General features: G+C 37.6%; 3 protein-coding genes and 1 non-coding gene across 6 annotated transcripts; 2 read left to right on the top strand and 2 right to left on the bottom strand.

Moving 5' to 3' along the window:
* Positions 1–1,651: 1,651 nt before the first annotated feature.
* LOC113346654 (zeaxanthin epoxidase, chloroplastic-like) lies at positions 1,652–6,341 on the top strand. The gene is made up of 16 exons (XM_026590134.1): positions 1,652–2,258; positions 2,492–2,654; positions 2,792–2,866; positions 2,965–3,065; positions 3,178–3,293; positions 3,867–4,078; positions 4,195–4,286; positions 4,445–4,559; positions 4,651–4,754; positions 4,954–4,999; positions 5,131–5,195; positions 5,284–5,373; positions 5,471–5,525; positions 5,624–5,712; positions 5,792–5,879; positions 5,976–6,341. Exons 1-16 carry the CDS (start codon positions 1,744–1,746, stop codon positions 6,054–6,056), a joined length of 2,007 nt encoding a protein of 668 aa, XP_026445919.1. The 5' UTR covers positions 1,652–1,743; the 3' UTR covers positions 6,057–6,341.
* A 702-nt stretch (positions 6,342–7,043) lies between these two features.
* On the top strand, positions 7,044–7,117 carry TRNAV-CAC. The gene has a single exon. It is a non-coding gene; the product is annotated as a tRNA-Val (tRNA).
* Positions 7,118–10,176: 3,059 nt separating this feature from the next.
* LOC113352917 lies at positions 10,177–11,748 on the bottom strand. The gene has a single exon (XM_026596667.1). It carries the CDS (start codon positions 11,636–11,638, stop codon positions 10,367–10,369), a length of 1,272 nt encoding a protein of 423 aa, XP_026452452.1. The 5' UTR covers positions 11,639–11,748; the 3' UTR covers positions 10,177–10,366.
* Positions 11,749–12,802: 1,054 nt separating this feature from the next.
* Positions 12,803–17,305, bottom strand: LOC113346653 (CLK4-associating serine/arginine rich protein-like). 3 transcript variants are annotated; one of them, XM_026590131.1, is made up of 13 exons: positions 16,980–17,305; positions 16,261–16,299; positions 16,035–16,177; positions 15,813–15,885; positions 15,358–15,652; positions 15,162–15,271; positions 14,981–15,028; positions 14,687–14,887; positions 14,275–14,376; positions 13,853–13,986; positions 13,578–13,722; positions 13,190–13,327; positions 12,803–13,101 (listed from the first exon to the last, which is right to left on the bottom strand). In XM_026590131.1, exons 1-13 carry the CDS (start codon positions 17,174–17,176, stop codon positions 13,077–13,079), a joined length of 1,650 nt encoding a protein of 549 aa, XP_026445916.1. In that variant the 5' UTR covers positions 17,177–17,305; the 3' UTR covers positions 12,803–13,076. The 3 variants fall into 3 exon arrangements, with proteins under 3 accessions (XP_026445916.1, XP_026445917.1, XP_026445918.1); XM_026590132.1 differs by having other exon boundaries at positions 13,190–13,324; XM_026590133.1 differs by having other exon boundaries at positions 14,687–14,881.
* Positions 17,306–17,519: the final 214 nt, after the last annotated feature.

The raw sequence follows: 17,519 nt of genomic DNA, 5'->3' as shown, positions 1-17,519 counted from the left end.
TTATCTAGATAGAATGGCAATGTTGTGAGTAGTCTTCACAAACCTCTTTGTCGATAAAATTCTCCAAATGTCTTCGTTTGATATTCAATCTTCAATATTTTAGGGTTATTCAGTAATGTTTGATACTTAACTACCATACTCTAATCCTATTCCGAGATTTGTCTTTAATAGACTAGAAATCAAGATATAATTTTGTGCAACTAACATTAACAACAAGCTTGAGATAACAAAACTTGCTAGTTCGATCAAGCAGTTCTTTAACAGAATCTATTATGCATGATCTTTTAATTTTTCCGTTTGTTAGTCATGTTTAGTTTCTTTCTCCCTTTAACATTCTTACTATGCATTTCTCCGATTAGCCCATGTTGGACTGGTTTTGTTTCCGGATTGTTGGCCATGTTTTCCATCTGCCTAAAGACTCCAAATGTTTGTTTGCTCTTATACTTTGGTCCATCTGAAGTAGTTGAAATAACTTGTTATTTGTAAGAAAGAAACAAACGTGGTTATCATTGGTAAGGCTAGAGCCATGATAGTATCGAGGAGAACCACCATTCTCATCAATATTAATCTTGTTGTGGTTAGTTATGGTAAATGGATTCCTCCACCACTTGGATGGACCAAGAGCAATACCGATGGTGCCATTAATGTTATCTCCTTGGAAAATGTTGCAGGATACATTATGAGAGACCATGCAAGTGAAGCCTCATTTTGCTCAACAATGGTGTTTGATGTCTCTCTTTCTGATGCAGAGACGCATGCTATTTGGGTTGTTTTGAAGAAAGTGTTGAAACTCAAACTTACTCAATTAATTATTGAGAGTGATGTTAAGAATTGATCGACCAATTTTCAGCAGGAGTCTTTGATGATGATCAACGATGGATGCTCTTTTAACGACATTTCTTTCTTCAGTTCTTGTCTAGTAGCTTGAAAATTTATCTTCTAACCTCATATTTGTAACAATATAATTCATACTTGTCTCATTGGGCTAAGGTAAACTCTTCTTCTATATTTTAGTTTGGACCTCATATTCGTCTTCTGCCAGTTGTAGAGGCAGATCGATAGCCTTCTTGTTGAGATTAATCTCACATTGTATAAGTTATCTAAGATCCTTCAATTTACTAGTCTTAGACAACCCTAAACTTTTGCAAGCCCGTTTTCAAGTTGAGTTAGTCAAATGACTTTGATACTTCCCCGAAGCCCTTAACTAAAAACAAAAACTGTGGTAATAGTGCAGTCACTCGCTAGGTCAACACAAGTGCTGAATAGCACCAACGGTTTCGGCGAAATTGAAATTTCTGTGAAGTCTTCCGATCCCTTGAGTTCATGTTTTAAGTTTGAACTCCTGTCAATCGACAGAAAATTACACTCAAAATATCTTAACTTTATAAGTGGACATCATTTTTTCTAAAGAATATTCAGAGTCTCGGACACAAACCATACACACCTCTAACTTAAAGATTTTATTTTTCATCATCATCATCATGGTAATAACAATAAAATTATGCAAGAACGAAGGAAAGCCACATGTCTTTACTTCAACTCAACACGGGATCAAAATAGCATCCACGGATTGGCTGCAATTCTTTCATACCCCACCACTACTCAAACAGCCACCGATTTCCCCCATCTTAAAATTCCCACTCTCTTGCTCTCTTCAGTATGCAAAGCCAACAATAATCAGTAGTTAAAGACTACTACTTTGGGCTTTCATTTCTTCTTCTTCTTCAGCTGAAGTTACTAAAAATGTCTTCAACAGTAATTTACAGTACAAATAATCCATCAGTGACAATATTTTCAAGAACCCATCTTCCAAAACAAACATCAAGAGCTTTCTCAGAAGAAATTTCACCATGTCTGCACCATAATTACTTATTTAGAAGCAAACCCATTGAAACCAAGAAGAGAAAACCACTTACACCAGTTGCAGTAGTAGCAGCTCCTAATAAAGAAGCTGTTAATAGTGATAGTGGGATTGATCAGTCCAAAAAGAAGCTTAAGATTTTAATTGCTGGTGGTGGAATTGGTGGATTAGTTTTAGCTTTAGCTGCTCTGAGGAAAGGATTTAGTGTTTTAGTATTTGAAAGAGATGTGAGTGCTATAAGAGGTGAAGGTCAATATAGAGGTCCAATTCAGATACAGAGTAATGCATTAGCTGCTTTAGAAGCTATTGATCTTGATGTCGCTGAAGAAATTATGAAAGTTGGCTGTATTACTGGCCAAAGAATTAATGGATTGGTTGATGGGATTTCTGGTTCCTGGTAAGTTTACTAATCATGGGTTTCATTTTCAGTTTTGATTGCAATGAAGGAGTATATTGTTAGAGTTCACTAGACTATTTGATTATTCATTTTTAACTGAAATTGGATGGTTAATCTTGAAAGGTTTGCTTAATTATACGTTAATCTGCTGTCCGATAACGTGTATTTCGTCTGCCTCGAGTAAAGATCCAATTTTTATATCATATTTATTTCCTACTTGATCTGATTTTCAGGTATATCAAGTTTGATACGTTTACACCTGCGGTGCAACGAGGGCTTCCAGTCACAAGGGTTATTAGTCGAATGACTTTGCAACAAATTTTGGCGAAGGCAGTTGGACCGGATTCAATTATTAATGAAAGCAATGTTGTTGATTTTGAGGATGATGGTAACAAGGTAGTGCAACAACATAAGCCTTCTTTGAGTTTTAGTCTAATGTTTGTTTTAGTAATTCGATTCATAAGCTAAAGGTGGTCTGTGCTTATATGTCTATCCTGTTTCATTAAGACCTTTATACTTGTCATCACTCACAGGTTACTGCAGTACTTGAGAATGGACAGCGTTATGAAGGTGATCTTCTGGTTGGAGCTGATGGTATTGGGTCAAAGGTATAATATCTGCAAACTTTCCTTTCATTTCCGAAAAGAAAAGCATATGGATGTGATCCCAATGTGTTAAAGAAGATCTTCATGATTCTCATGGATAGGTGAGGAAGAATTTGTTTGGGCCTAAGGAAGCACAATACTCCGGTTATACATGTTATACAGGAATTTGCGATTTTGTTCCTGCAGATATTGAAAGTGTTGGGTATGTTTTTCTGTTCTGCTTGCTAGGTATATGAGTACCTTCCCATAATGTACGATAAATTCTTGCGTTTGTATGATCTAATGGCTCTAAAATCCAAATTTCTCTTTTGAAGGTACCGAGTATTTTTGGGTCACAAACAATACTTTGTGTCTTCGGATGTGGGTGGTGGGAAGATGCAGTGGTATGCATTTTATAATGAGCCAGCTGGTGGAACTGATGCTCCAAATGGTAGGTCTTGTTTTTATATTTCATATTAGTTTCATAGATTCTTTGATCTTGTTAGCATACCTTTTGACCGTCATGACTACTCATGAGACAGTGATACTGATGCAAGAATCTGAAGCAAAAACTACGTATTCATTTGCAATCAGAGATCAAACTAAGTCAGAGAAAGGAAAGAAATTGACTGGCCAGTGAGGACTGGGTCTTACAACCGTAGTCATCCTTAGGAGCTCCTTCTTGCTTCATTGTTGGAGCTTAACTAGGCCATTGTAGGTTCTATTGTCTAAGGGAGATTGGTGGACATTTTATAGCGGTTAAGGCTTCTCTTTACCCGTGGGATCTTTCATTTAATGTTTTCATAGGTTTATTTTCTGATGATCTGTCGAGTAGTTGGGTAGAAAAAATGTATACCTGCAATCCTTAAAGCAGTGTTTTTTCAGTTATTCAAAAACAAAGAGTTATCTGAGCCATGTCAAACTAACCCTTCGTATCGTCACCAAAATGCTAAATGATCTTTCTTACTTGCCACACATTAGTTGTTCATCAGTTTCTAATGGTGCCTGTGGGATCTTTATGCAGCTAAAAAGGAGCGTTTGCTTAAGATATTTGGGAGTTGGTGTGATAATGTTGTCGACTTGCTAAATGCCACAGATGAAGAGGCCATTCTTCGTCGTGACATATTTGATCGCCTTCCTATTTTTACATGGGGAAAGGGTCGTGTTACCTTGCTTGGAGATTCTGTTCATGCTATGCAGCCTAACTTGGGTCAAGGTGGATGCATGGCTATTGAGGTACGCCTTACTAAAACACTTGCAGAATTAAAAAAGTTATATCCTCTGGTTTGGAAACTATCCTAATGCCCATGCTACGTGTATCTCACTATGCTGATTTGAACTTATTCTTATAGGATAGTTACCAACTTGCTGTAGAGCTTGACAAAGCATGGAAAGAAAGTGTAGATTCCGGAAGCCCTGTTGATGTTTTTTCTGCTTTGAAGCGGTAATTTACTATCCTTCTATCAACACACTTGAAGGAAAATCAGATTTCCAAATCGTGGAATCTAATTTACTATCATGATAATCCATCTTCATATATTCCAATCTTTGCCTTCCGCTACATCCTTGATTGTGCTTTACCTTGTTGTTTTTATGTTTCAGATATGAGAAAGAAAGAAGACTACGTGTTGCAATTATTTATGGAATGGCAAGAATGGCTGCAATAATGGCGTCCACTTATAAACCATACCTGGGTGTAGGACTTGGGCCACTGTCGGTATGAATTGACAAGTTACAAAAATAAAATAGAGGGTCTAATATGGTCATGTTTGTGTAGTCTTCATAATTGCTTAATCACGTGTTTGCAGTTTATAACGAAGTTCAGGATACCACACCCAGGAAGAGTCGGTGGGAGATTTTTTATTGACATAGGCATGCCTCTAATGCTAAGCTGGGTCTTGGGTGGTAACAGGTATTAATATTATCTTGTAGATCTGTACATGTTTGATACCCAGAGGAGACCTTCGTATTACTCCCAATGAAAACATAGTTTTTTTCATCTGAAGAGTAAGATTATAAGTAAAATTAGCACACTTGTTTCTTAAGGAAATTGCATTCGGTTTATAAGAGTACATGTTATCGTTTGTAATCATACTTCTTGTCCGTTACAGTGAAAAACTCAAAGGAAGGTCTCTAGCCTGCCGCCTCTCAGACAAAGTATGTGGTTCGAATATTTATGGTTCGATATTCTAGTTATTGCACATATGCTTGCTATTGGCTTTAGTTATTAAGAAGTCTTGGGTTACTCTTCCTAAAAAGCTGATCTTTTTACACTGTATTTTATCAAGGCAAATGATAATCTACGAAGATGGTTTCAAGATGATGATGCGCTGGAGCGTGCCCTAAGTGGAGAGTATGTATATCTGCCATAACTTAGTACCAGAATCACTATTTCTCCTAATTTACCCATATCTTGACTATTATACGAATTTATGTTGTAGGTGGTTTCTTTTCCCATCAGACGATAACCTTGATGGTTCTGCACAACCTATACATTTGAGTAGAGATGAAAACACGCCATGTGTTATCGGGTATGTGCATGAACTAGACTGATGACATCTGGTATATCTCATGCACCAGATTTATTGATTAACCATTTAAACATGAGATTTTATCTGTGTATGGCAGGAATACTTCACATCCCAACTTTGCAGGATCTTCCATAACAATACCTTCACCTCAGGTGAGTGGGCATACTACAAAAAAGTATCCTTGTACCTGCCTTACTGACTGACGTTCTTTTTGGCAAATGTTTCATTGACTAAATTTTTATCATCACAGGTATCCAGTATGCATGCTCGTATAAGCTGCAAGGATGGGTTTTTCTATATTACTGATTTGCGGAGTGAACACGGCACCTGGATCACAGAGTGAGTTGATAAAGGACGTAACATTACTATTCTCCTGTTAAGAAAATGTCAAACATTTTTAACTTTATAATCTGTGCAGTATTGAGGGAAGGCGTTATCGCGTGCCTCCAAATTTCCCTTCAAGATTCCGTCCGTCCGACGTAATTGAGTTTGGTTCTGACCAGAAGGTGATAATAAGTCAATTTGGTTATTCAGTTGTTCTTCTGTCTTATATCTGTTGCGACTATACATAATCCTTGTCTAAATACAAATCTTTTTCACAGGCTGCCTTTCGAGTAAAGGTGCTGGCAGCTCCTACAAATATTCCAAAGGAAGAAGAAACTCCACTCCTTAACGCCGTATGACAGTGAGAAGCTTAATCATTACCATTGATCTGTACAGTAAACATTCATACTGTCGAAGCAAAATAATTTGCTGACGCTATTTTTGTACGAGATGTAGGAATACTCGTGTAGAGCATCAAACCTAGCCGTGTTGTACTATAAGGTTTTTCACTGTTGTATCAGTCAGGTAGTCAACTTTCTGTCTTCTGTTTACATATTGTATTTGATGTGTATGTATATAGTGAAAGAAAAATACAAATTGGCGATTCTCATATCTGTTTAACTTTTATCTTGGTTACTTTCCTATGGATTCTGATCATTATGTTCCATTCTTATGAATACAAGTACTGAAGGCTGACAAAATTTCAGTGGATTTAGTTCAGTGAATAGCATGAAAATATAGATCATTATGTTCCATTCTCAGGCCCATGGGTGTACAAGGATTCTTCTTGATAATTATACAATGAGAATGAACCGAAAGTCCTATCTTGTGTACAGCGCGAAAGCCGAAAGGGTAAGGGTTTCCAACTGTGGTCTGTGGCAGAGAATGGCACAAGTTGTTGTTGGCTGTGAAAAATGAGGAGGCTGGAATGAGAACTGTTGGGAGCAGTTAAAAAAAGACTGAAAGCAAACTGACATTTTACTCATAGTAACTATTTGCATTTGTTTTTATTGTTGTCCTTGACTCAGTATTTTCTCCCAAGAGGGAATTAGTAACCATTAGTTGTGGTCCATGTAGAGGTAGGTCCTTGATGGTTTTGCTTTAGGGATAAGTATCCTCTCCTCTTGCAGACTGAATTTTGTTTCATAGTCTGTTGTTGGGGCGGTGAAATACTAAATCAGCATGTGCAAGAGATTTCAATAGATAAACAGTATGCAGAAGAATTTTCTATTATTATCATCTTTTTGGAGTCCCAAGATCATGTCACCCTACTGATTAGCATAAGTGGACATCCTTTGATACCAGTTAACCCAAGGTTCAAAGTCCGCAGAGAAATAGCAGATCAAGTCTGGTTGGTGTAGTTGGTTATCACGTTTGCCTCACACGCAAAAGGTCCCCAGTTCGAACCTGGGATCAGACATATTTTCTTTTTCCTCTTTTTTGTTTGTTTTATTTTTCTTATCAACAAATTCTCCTAGTGAGTTGGTTTGAGATTTATGCTATTCCAGGACTTTTTGTGGCAGACGTAAAATGGTGGAGGAATTATGCTTACATATCAAACAGACTTTACATTAATTAAAATCCAGATCTAAAAACATTGAACCCTTTAGCAAAAATGGTGAGTCCCAAAGTAAAAATGGTGGGTCCTAAACTGAATGCAAATCTAACCGTTTATTTGCTCATCCAACGTGTTGCTAGGATTTGTATATATTTTTCTCTTCTCTTTTACAAAATAAAAAATAAAAAAAGACCGGTGTAACTTCTGTTGACCAAAAACATCTTTGTTATCCTGAGTAGTTACCACAGGCCACAGCCTGAAATATGGGAAAACCATGCATGCACCTCCTACCTCTACCAGGACCACTATGTTATCCTGCTACACCATCCATCAATAAAGAAAAATAATTGGGGAACCAAATACTTCCCTCACTAGAATCTAGAGTCATAGGGGTAACCAACATTTGGACAACTCTTTATACCAAAGTAAACTAAATTTAGGACAATGAACATCCAAAATAACGACTCCATTATTTTGGTCGGTGGTTGTCGTTTCGAATCCACGCATCTGAAAAAGAGTTATATTTTCTATAAAATGCGGATGACTATTGATATTCAGAAAGAAAAAAATTACAAACTCCTTCTTATAGCGCCTTGTCTTGGATTGCATTTTTCAGAGACTGCTCGCGCTGTTTAGGGCTCATTTGCTCCTCTCCAATGGAAGCAGTGGTTGTCCATAAATTTTAAACCCCTACCAAACAACATAAGCACCGAACAACTCAATTAGCAGTTACAACATTACCAATTACAGACTACACGTTTCGTTTCAACGTCTTTTATTAGAGTTCCCAAATTGGCTTACTGACTCTCATTACCATTCCTAAAATAAAAACCAAGTTTCCCATTCATGCTCCCTCGTAGTCTTAGTATTTTCTAGTACGTAAAATGGGTCATTCGTCCAAATATATTTAAAACATGGTTCAAATGGACGAGTAAAAAATAAGTATGGACACCAAAAAAATAGCAAGGATGAAACTGGATTCATCCTGACTTAAACTTAAATAATAGCAACGATGAAACTGGATGCATCCTGATGTAAATTAAAAATAAGAAAAAATATTTGAAAACGGGTAGGATGAAACAGTTTACATCCTGGCTATTTTTACATTTTTGTCCAGAAATTGTTGATTTTGGTCTTTTTAACCAATTTTGTGTTTCTATTAACCTGTTATGGGGGCGGCATGGTTTATTAGAAGGTGTAAATTAACTAGATTACCCTCCCCATTTTTTAACCTAAATCAAAGCTAAATTGAAAATTTGTTTTCTTTCTTCTTCTCTTCTCCTCCTCCCATCAACCGTAACCTCCATTAAAACTCAAAATTTCATCATCTTCGATTAATTGACGGTTCGAAAATTAATCAAGTGTAGTGTAATGACTTATATCAGGTATGTTTTGAAAACCCAGTTACGATTTGGTTTACTTTGTTCAATTTAAGTTTAATTTCTATCAAAAATTAGGGTTTTAGATGAAAATTGAAATTTCTGGGTTTATGTGAGTTACGGTTGATTTTAACTCAATTACGAACCGTAACTGGATATTTTGATGTTGTTACGGTTGGTAATAGTTCAATTACCAACCGTATGTTCTTATATCTGAGAATTTTCTTCAGTTACGGTTGGTAACCATTTTAGTTTACGAACCGTAACTGAGTTACGGTTGGTATCGAGCATTTAGTTACCAACCGTAACTGGTTCTACGATTGGGTTTTCTTCAAATTTAACCAGTTACGGCTGGTAGTTCATCTTTTACGAACCATAACTTCGATTTACGGTTGGTTATGAGCAAAATTCCAACCGTAATTAGCTCTGAAAATGTAAAAAAAATGAAGTTTTTACGTATTTTAGATAACTTTGAGCAACAAAAAGCTAGTTGGGACTAATTTAGAAGTATACCCGATCATTTTCAGGTCCTGGTTCTTCATTTTGTTGGTTAATTTCTTTAATTGATTGAGATTGACCTTCTCCTCTAAATTTTTTTTTTTAACTCTAAAAATCTGATTTTGATTTTGAGTTAATATAAGTGAAATTGATCATTAACACTAAACTTGATTATCATCATTAAACTAGGTTATCAATTATGAGGATTAATTTGTCATTTCCAGTATTTTTTTTTTATAAGGGACACCTTAAATGATCATGTAATGACCCTTTTTGTCCTATTAAAATGCCGTCCCTCTAATAAACCATGCCGCCCCTATAACAGGTTTCATTTTCTACCGTGGGATACTACTACCCTATTCACCTTTTCCAACATGTACAACGTATCAAACAATTCTATTTGATACATTAAAATGTCTACATATACCTCAATGCTCGTCCTTGTATCGGGTATCGGTGCACATGGATCCAAACCGATCACTACTCTATGCTTTTGGATCGAATCCTGCTTGCGGTTGAAGGAAGATATCACCTTCTAGCAACCAAGAACAACCAACCTTAATTTCATGCGAGGCAGTACAAATTTAATCTCATAAATTTACTTTTAACTCACTTTTTAACTTATAAATAGTTCACAGAAACCTTTTCTTCAAGGCTAGTGTTTTTATATTAGTCTCTAAATTCAGTATTAGAAAGGCGGCAAACATAGCCGCTTTTTGTAATCTTAATGCCACTAAAAACACTTGGACTGGTGAAGGACTTGAAGTTATGTTGCACTACCTTTACATTGAAAACTGACGTAATCTTGTAATTGCAATGGATTCTCGAAGTTATCAATCTATTATTTGAGGATTCTATCCCTTTTCTATCATCATCGGCCAGTTTCTGTTAATATCACCAATACCAGCGTAACCTATTTGTATAAAGTGTAGTGCAATTTTTACACAAAAATTTACTCAAATTTCCGATGAACTACCCTTTTAAACGGTTGAATTGGGACATATTAGCATATTGAGAATTCTTCCTCGTCATAGAATACTGTGCTTAAGAAAAGTGCAACACGTTTAACATTACTGTTTTGTGGATTAGTACATCACTTTTCCCGATTTTTTTCACCGATTGAAGTAACAAAGCAATATTACAAGCTTAAAAAAAAGTCGGTAAAAAAATCGGGAAGGAAAAACTAAACGCTATCTATACCAGTAATGTTACCCGGTTACCGGTTATTAATGAGTCAAGAACAAGAAACCGATTCAGCAAGTTTCCCGATTTTCTCGATTTGTTCAGGAGATAATTTTAGAACCGGTTTTTGAACCTTTCCGGGTCTAAAATCAAACCCCAAAACGTCAGTAACTTCTTCTGAACTCCAACCAGCTCGTCTGAGTGAATCGGATAGCCGATCCGCTTCCAAAAGCAAAGCATCATAAACCGATTGACTGTCTAATAGAACCGATTCTCCGTCTCCTTCGCTACCTTCAAGAAAACCAGAAGCCGGTTGATTTATAATCTCAGTTACATCAGGTTCATTCCAACCGCTTTCTCGTAAAATCGAACCGATTCCGTCCAAATATTCGTCTACCCATTTCGGTTGTGATTTGGGTTCCTGAAGAAAACGGTCTGGTGATGTTGATGAATTTGATGATAACGATGAATTCGATGATAATGATGAAAATGAAGAATTTCTTCTTTGTCGTCTACGCCGATCAATAACTATATCACTCCAGAATTCAACCCATCTTCCTGATTTCTTTTGTGAATTCCCACTGTAATCCAAACTTCTTCTGACGGTGTTGAACGAGAACTCATTGTCTTGTACAATGTTGCTTTCGTTGCTTGATGATGATATTCTTTTAGTAACATGGGTTTGATGATCATCGTAACAAAACACAGCTTCGCGTTCGAAAAAATCAGAAAGATCAGACCCGCAACAAAAAACAGAACTTTCATCAACAAAGAAAATTGGGTTACCAGCTAAACAAGGATTACAAGGAATATAACAGTGGTTAAAGATAGGAATCAAAAGAGGAGCTTTTTTCAATGAATTTCTAGCTATTCGCATCGCATTTCCGGCCTCTAAGGGTTTTGATCCCCAGGACTTTGGCCAAAGAGTGTTACGAGCAACTTGTAATGATATAGAAGCAATGGGTAAATCAAGTAGTGATCGGAGATGGAGTCTTGAAGAACCGGTACTACGCCAATCAGGAAAGCCGGGGCCGACTGGTAAACCAGCTGAAAGGATGGCTTTGAGATCAGGAGGAAAAACAAACCCGAATTCAGCTTCAGTACGAGCGAATTCAGTGTCTGTGAGACCAGGTAAAACAGTTACGTTTGAGGTAAGGAGATGAGAGATGACTTTATCAGCCAAGGAAGTGAAAGAAAGAAGACTTTTTCGATTGGAACCGGTGGTTTTGGTTGGAGATGGAGCGGCTGCTCGAGCAGATAGACGGCGAAGACCGGCTACATGGGCTTTGTTCAAACCCATCATTCTTCTTTCGACGTCAACCATGGTGGTAGTAGATGCAGAGAACGACGGGGTTGCTACTTGTGTGAGCTCTTTGACAGTTGTATTTCTGTTTTTTTTTCTTTTCCCCGGAGGATTGGTTTTTGGGTGCGAAAGACGAAAGAGGGGAGAGGGCCGAGAGGCTGTGGAGTGTGGATTTTTATAGGGCGCCGAAGAGAAGAGAGATGTAGCTGTTGGAGAGTGGGAAGGTGGGTCCTACCTGAGAATCTTGATGTTCTTGAGGAAATTAAAAATCATTTCTTTTGGCACTGTGATTGGAAAGAACCTCAACCATGTCAAACAGGTCGTTACTGTTTTCGGAAAGGTCCCTAAAAATGACCGTTATGACTGACAGACTTCTTAAGAAATCTATCTGAAGCAGATTGATTAACATATTACTCTGATACGCTATAATTAACGTAAGATGCATTGCACATGCTTTGCCGTGCACTTGTTAATTAACAAGCTCCATAATCTAAACCCAAAACTATACTCTACACAAAAGCCAGGCCAGGCCAGGCTAACTCTGATAGAGTTATTCAGTTTGTAATAGTCCGTAAATATGCAAATGACCCTAAAGATTAGCATATAAAGCCTGAGTAATTCCGAGCCGAAACACACCATTTTCGTCTTTCCTTCTTTGATTGATATGACAGTTTAAACTAAGATTGTTCAAGATAATCTTTATAAAAAAGTTTCCACGCATTACAGCAACTTTACTAGTTTATGATATGGACCCATAAACTTGGAGACATGAACCAAATCTACTACATGGTGGTAGGTTTTTAAGCAAAAGGCCTACCTAGATTCAGTTATATCTCTCTCCCATACTAATCCCATCTCCATCCAATCCATTCTGATTCTAGTCCTACTTCCTCCTACTATCCAGACTTTAAGAGCGTTTCATGCAGAATGAGCGGTTTAGAAGGCATTGAAAGCGGACGATTTAAGTCATCCAAATTCTCAACCATGGCTTTTGACAGAAAGTGATAGTCGGCACCTCGTGCACTTCCAATCTAATAAGAAGAGCAAAGCACTAACGTAAACCAGTCTACATAGGGGTTGTTAAGGTTTGCCAAATATTATCATCATTCATTTTTTTGCTGTCTTATAGTTAGTAGCAGATCAGCAATTTCAGTCAGTTGAAAAGGATTTTACTTTAGACTTAAATTATCAATTGGAATACTGCATTCAAGTATAATCACAAGTACAACAACTTTCATATCAAAGAGTTACTCCGAGAAGACTAGAACATGAACAATCTCTAGGTCTTTCTTTGAAGGAAAACTACGGGAAGACATTTTCTGATTTGCTTCAATTTCCTTTGTGATCGTCAAACAAAACTTACACAACCAATAAAACGTAATCTACTATTACATTACGATCCACACAACCATTCCATAGAGGACAAAAAAGAAAGCCAGTCAACAGATGATCACTCAGCTCAGTATCTGGAACGGCTCCTCACCCTGACAAAAATTGACAGTGAGCAAGATTCAGTTTCACGATATATCATAATCTGTTCAAAACAAATTGGAAAGTATTATAACTGATTACCTTGGGGACCGAGAACGCGAATGAGAATGTGACCGTGAATAATGCCTTCTAGGACTCCTGCTCTTACTCCGACTTTGCCTTCTAGGGCTCCTGCTCTTACTCCGACTTCGGCTGCTGCGCCGATGTCTTCTGCTACTACTACAGGTAGATAGTTGACAGTAATTTAGCAACTATTATCACTAGAAACCCTCGTGTGGAAAGCAAACACAACTCCAGAAGAAAACCAGCGATGGCTCTGCCAGTTTTACTAGAGACCCCAAATATATATAGATAGATATGTAATGTGGCGACTAGATCCGAGGAGTTCAAAAGATATTGGGAGACAATGTCGACCTGATAGAGCCGCCTTGAGTGAAACAGCGCATTTGAAGCAATATGGAACACATACCTTGGAGGAGAACGGGATCGACTCCTACTTCTACTACGGCTGCGGTACCTACGCCGGCTTAATCTGCTTGTTTCAGCGAGTTTTTCTTGCCTTTGTCGTTCCTGTTCACGTTTCTTGGCTGTCTCAACAGCAGTGTCCTTTTTAACTGCACCAGCAGCAGGCAAGTATAAGCAGTAGTACAGATAGGATAAGGACACTCACTAGAAATTTTTAAGGCAAAACCCATGTCTATCTTCGCCAATAGCAAGCTAGCAAACATGAAGAACAGATCCTACTTTGCTTATTCAGTTGTTTGCTCATTATCCGTTTGAGGCGCTCTTGTGGTGTTTCCTTTTTCTCACCCTGCTGTGCTTTTAGGGCCGCCGCGTTACTAGCTGACTTATTTAGTTTTGCTAGTGCTGCTGATGTGCTACATTGTTTGGAACAAAGAATTTAGAAGAATCAGTTAGAATTTATCCTGCTCAAAATATGTAGAATAGGCCAAAAAGAGAGCATCGTAAAGCTGGAATCCAAAACAGATCACTTATGCGTCCCAAACCACTTCTCACAATATTGCATTAAGAATTGAAAAGGGTGATAAGAGTAAAAAAAATGATGTAACATGACAACAGATAGCATCACAAAACTCCATTTTTAATATTAACCGTGAATACCTCCTCATCACCGCGTTACAAAAGCACTAGAGGGAAAAAAATACCTTACTGGTGTTTTAAGGATTTTACTTTCCTTTTCCTGATCAAGGGATACAGCAGATGCAGGATCAACATGCAATGCTTCTAGTATACGACCAGATGAAGGCCTGCATAGAAGTTACAGAATTAGTAATACCCCGGGGGGTTATTCAATTCCTCGAAACTCAGTGTATATTCTGGTGTACAGAATTATATTTGACCGAAAGGAACATAGAGAACAAATGGAATGTAATTGGCCTCTCTCATAAGAGGAATCCCTTTTCTCCCCCTCCCTTACATATGCCTAGCTAGCGACCTACAGATCTAACATAAGAATCCTTTGGCCCAAATTAACCAAAATTGCCAACAGTATAAGCTGCAGCGTTCAAAACAATGTCCAATCTATCTTTGCAAGAATTAAAGGTCGAGTGCTCCGACCGGTTCAGTACATCAGCTTGAAATATGGGGGACGGTGGTGGAGAAACTCGTTCCAGCTTCTGATCGTCCATGCCAGAGCCACCAAACTCAGTAATGTACTCTATTTTTGGCGCCCTTGATTTGCTTCGATGTGCATTGTCAGAATGCCCACCGCGATCATAGCGCCTCGAGTAAGATGGAGAACGTGAACGTGATCTGCTCCTATAAATCAAGATAGATAGAACTATAAGTTAAAATGAACTCTCAGTACATCATCGGCTAGAAAACCTATAAAAGGTGAAACTATATGCATACCTTCTGGAACGAGCATAAGCTTCATAAGTAGGACTTCGTCGTGACTCCCTGAATATCATGCATACATGGCATTACCATCAGATCATAAGCAACAACAAAACAAAATGTTTCTTATTGCTGCTAGAACTTAGAAGTAATTGATTTAACTAAGCATACAGAAAATATAACCATATGACTTTACCGGTAGGGATCATGATGTACTACTCGAGATCCACTTATACGTGCACTTTCCCTTTCCCTCTCCCTTTCTATTTGAGAAGCCTTCCTTCTTTCCTTACGACTCAATTTTCTCTGCTTATATTAGAATATTATGCACCAGGAAGACAAACAACAGCATCGTAATTACAAAGTCTAGAGCAATTATATTCAAAACTTACGATTGCAGGGTCCCCTTTAACAACTTCCTTTTGTCTTTTCTCTTCTTCTTTGGCTTTTTTATCCTTGTAAACAAGCCAGTTATACCTCTTCACTCCGAATTCCTTTGCAATTTTATCCATCCCTTCATCATTACTATCATCACTATTGAAGTCGTCATCATCGTCATCATCTTCATCATCCTCTTCGTCTTCATCACTATCCAACAGACCAGCTTCCTCCTTCCCATCCCCACCATATGAAAATCCAACCTGTGAGTAGGATCCCTTGCTTACTGGAGCCAGTGCAGTATTTGATCTAACAAGTAAAAAAATTCAAAGAAATGAAGCTCCTCCGGTATTTGAAAGCAAATAGCCTTGTGTAATGCAAGTTTTGAGACACATAAGATACATCTGTTAATATAATGGACAAAGTTCAACACATAAGATAGCTTTATAATATATAAGTTATTAAGCACCTGTCGGATGAATATGGAGCATTCTTGGCTTCTATTTCTTGATTAGCATGATGTAAACCATCTTCATCAGTAACTGCCAACAGATATTAATTGTGAAACTGGCACTAATCTTGATGGATCAAAAAAAAGAGGGTGTATACACATTGAAAACCAAGCAAAAAAATCTCAGCTTTAAAACTTATACAACAATGTTAACTTAGAATGAAAACAAGAAGTACCGACATCCTCTACGGCGATGTTTAATTAAATCCCGGTAACGCTCAAAATTTACAAACTCTTCTAGTTCTTCTTCTTCCTCAGTTTTCTCTTGAACACGAATATTTCGAGAATCTCGTATAAAATCAAGAAGTGCTCGACCATCAAATCTGCATGGAGAATAGAACTCAATTACTCAATGGGGTAAGCAAACGTGTAATGCATGACAGAAACTGACAGGACAGAGATTTACCTGTCAATCAATACATCTTGCTTTCCATTCCATGGTATCCTGTAATAGAAAAAACATACACACGGGTTACTACAAAGTAATTTTAGGAGAAAATTCCAATGAAACGCAAGTTTCACGGCACAAGGCTTTTCTCGCGGCAAGGCTATCACAATTTATATGAAACACAAACACATTCTTGTCACTTTAATTTCTCAACTTTAATTTCTCAAACGTTAATTTTATATCAAACATTTTCGGTTCTGTCATTTTAATTTCTCAACTAAGTTTAAATAGGTCCACTCTCTGTCTTGTTTTTTTTATCTTGGCTACTAAACATCACGAGGTGACAATCCTTGTGAAATCATACTACCACCCCTTAAAAAAGGCACCTTTTCAAACTTTAATTTCAAGAGGTACCATCCTGAACACTTTGAAGAACCAGCTAACAATTTATGCAACTAAAGTTCAACATGATTCAATTTAATTTCTGATTGACATTGTAAAAATTATGTCTCTTTCGCTGTGCATGATAATAGGGTCACGAAGTGAAAATTTTAGGGTTTTTAACTCCTGAACAAATGTGCCCTTGACATCCAAACCCATCATGTAAATGAAACAGTTCTAGGTAACATAATGGCAGAACCAATATGTAGGGACTATAATAGAGAATCAGAAATTACGGTTTGCAAGTTAGAAAAATGGGGAAAAAATGGAAACCCTAGAATAAAAATAATCCTTACAATCCTTGTTGGTCTTGAGTAGCTTGATAGAGTCCATCATCACGATAGGTACGACAACGAGATCCAACAACAAGGAGAGATTGCTGAGGATCTCCACGTCTCTTAGCAAGATATACTGCTCGTCTCTGAGCTCGTTTTCTTGCTGCATCCATGAGATCATGGACTTTCTTCTCTGATCTCCTGGCTTCATGCCACATACCTCTCTCTATTCTTCGATACGACCACTTGTATCAAACCCTCGAAATCTAGGCTTTTAATGGTGGTGCTGCTGCTCGTTTTCTTGCTGGTGGAAACCAGAAACTGGTGGAGACTGGAGAGTTTTTAGAGAGATGATAAAACGCGAGAATTTACTGAAGGATCTGTTTGTTTGGTAACATAGTCTTGTGAGGCCCGTCTGTGGATCCAGTTCGGTTCGGTTGTCATGGGAATAAGGCTTAGTTTGGTATTGCTGCGGCTTTTATAAAAGTACTTTTCTACCGTGCGTTGCTGTGCTATGAGATAAAAGCAATTAGACGTTTGGTAAAATATTAATTAAAATTA

The sequence above is a fragment of the Papaver somniferum genome, chromosome 2, assembly GCF_003573695.1.
Source record: "Papaver somniferum cultivar HN1 chromosome 2, ASM357369v1, whole genome shotgun sequence".
NCBI lineage: Eukaryota > Viridiplantae > Streptophyta > Magnoliopsida > Ranunculales > Papaveraceae > Papaver > Papaver somniferum.
This window is presented reverse-complemented; position numbering and strand designations above follow the sequence as displayed.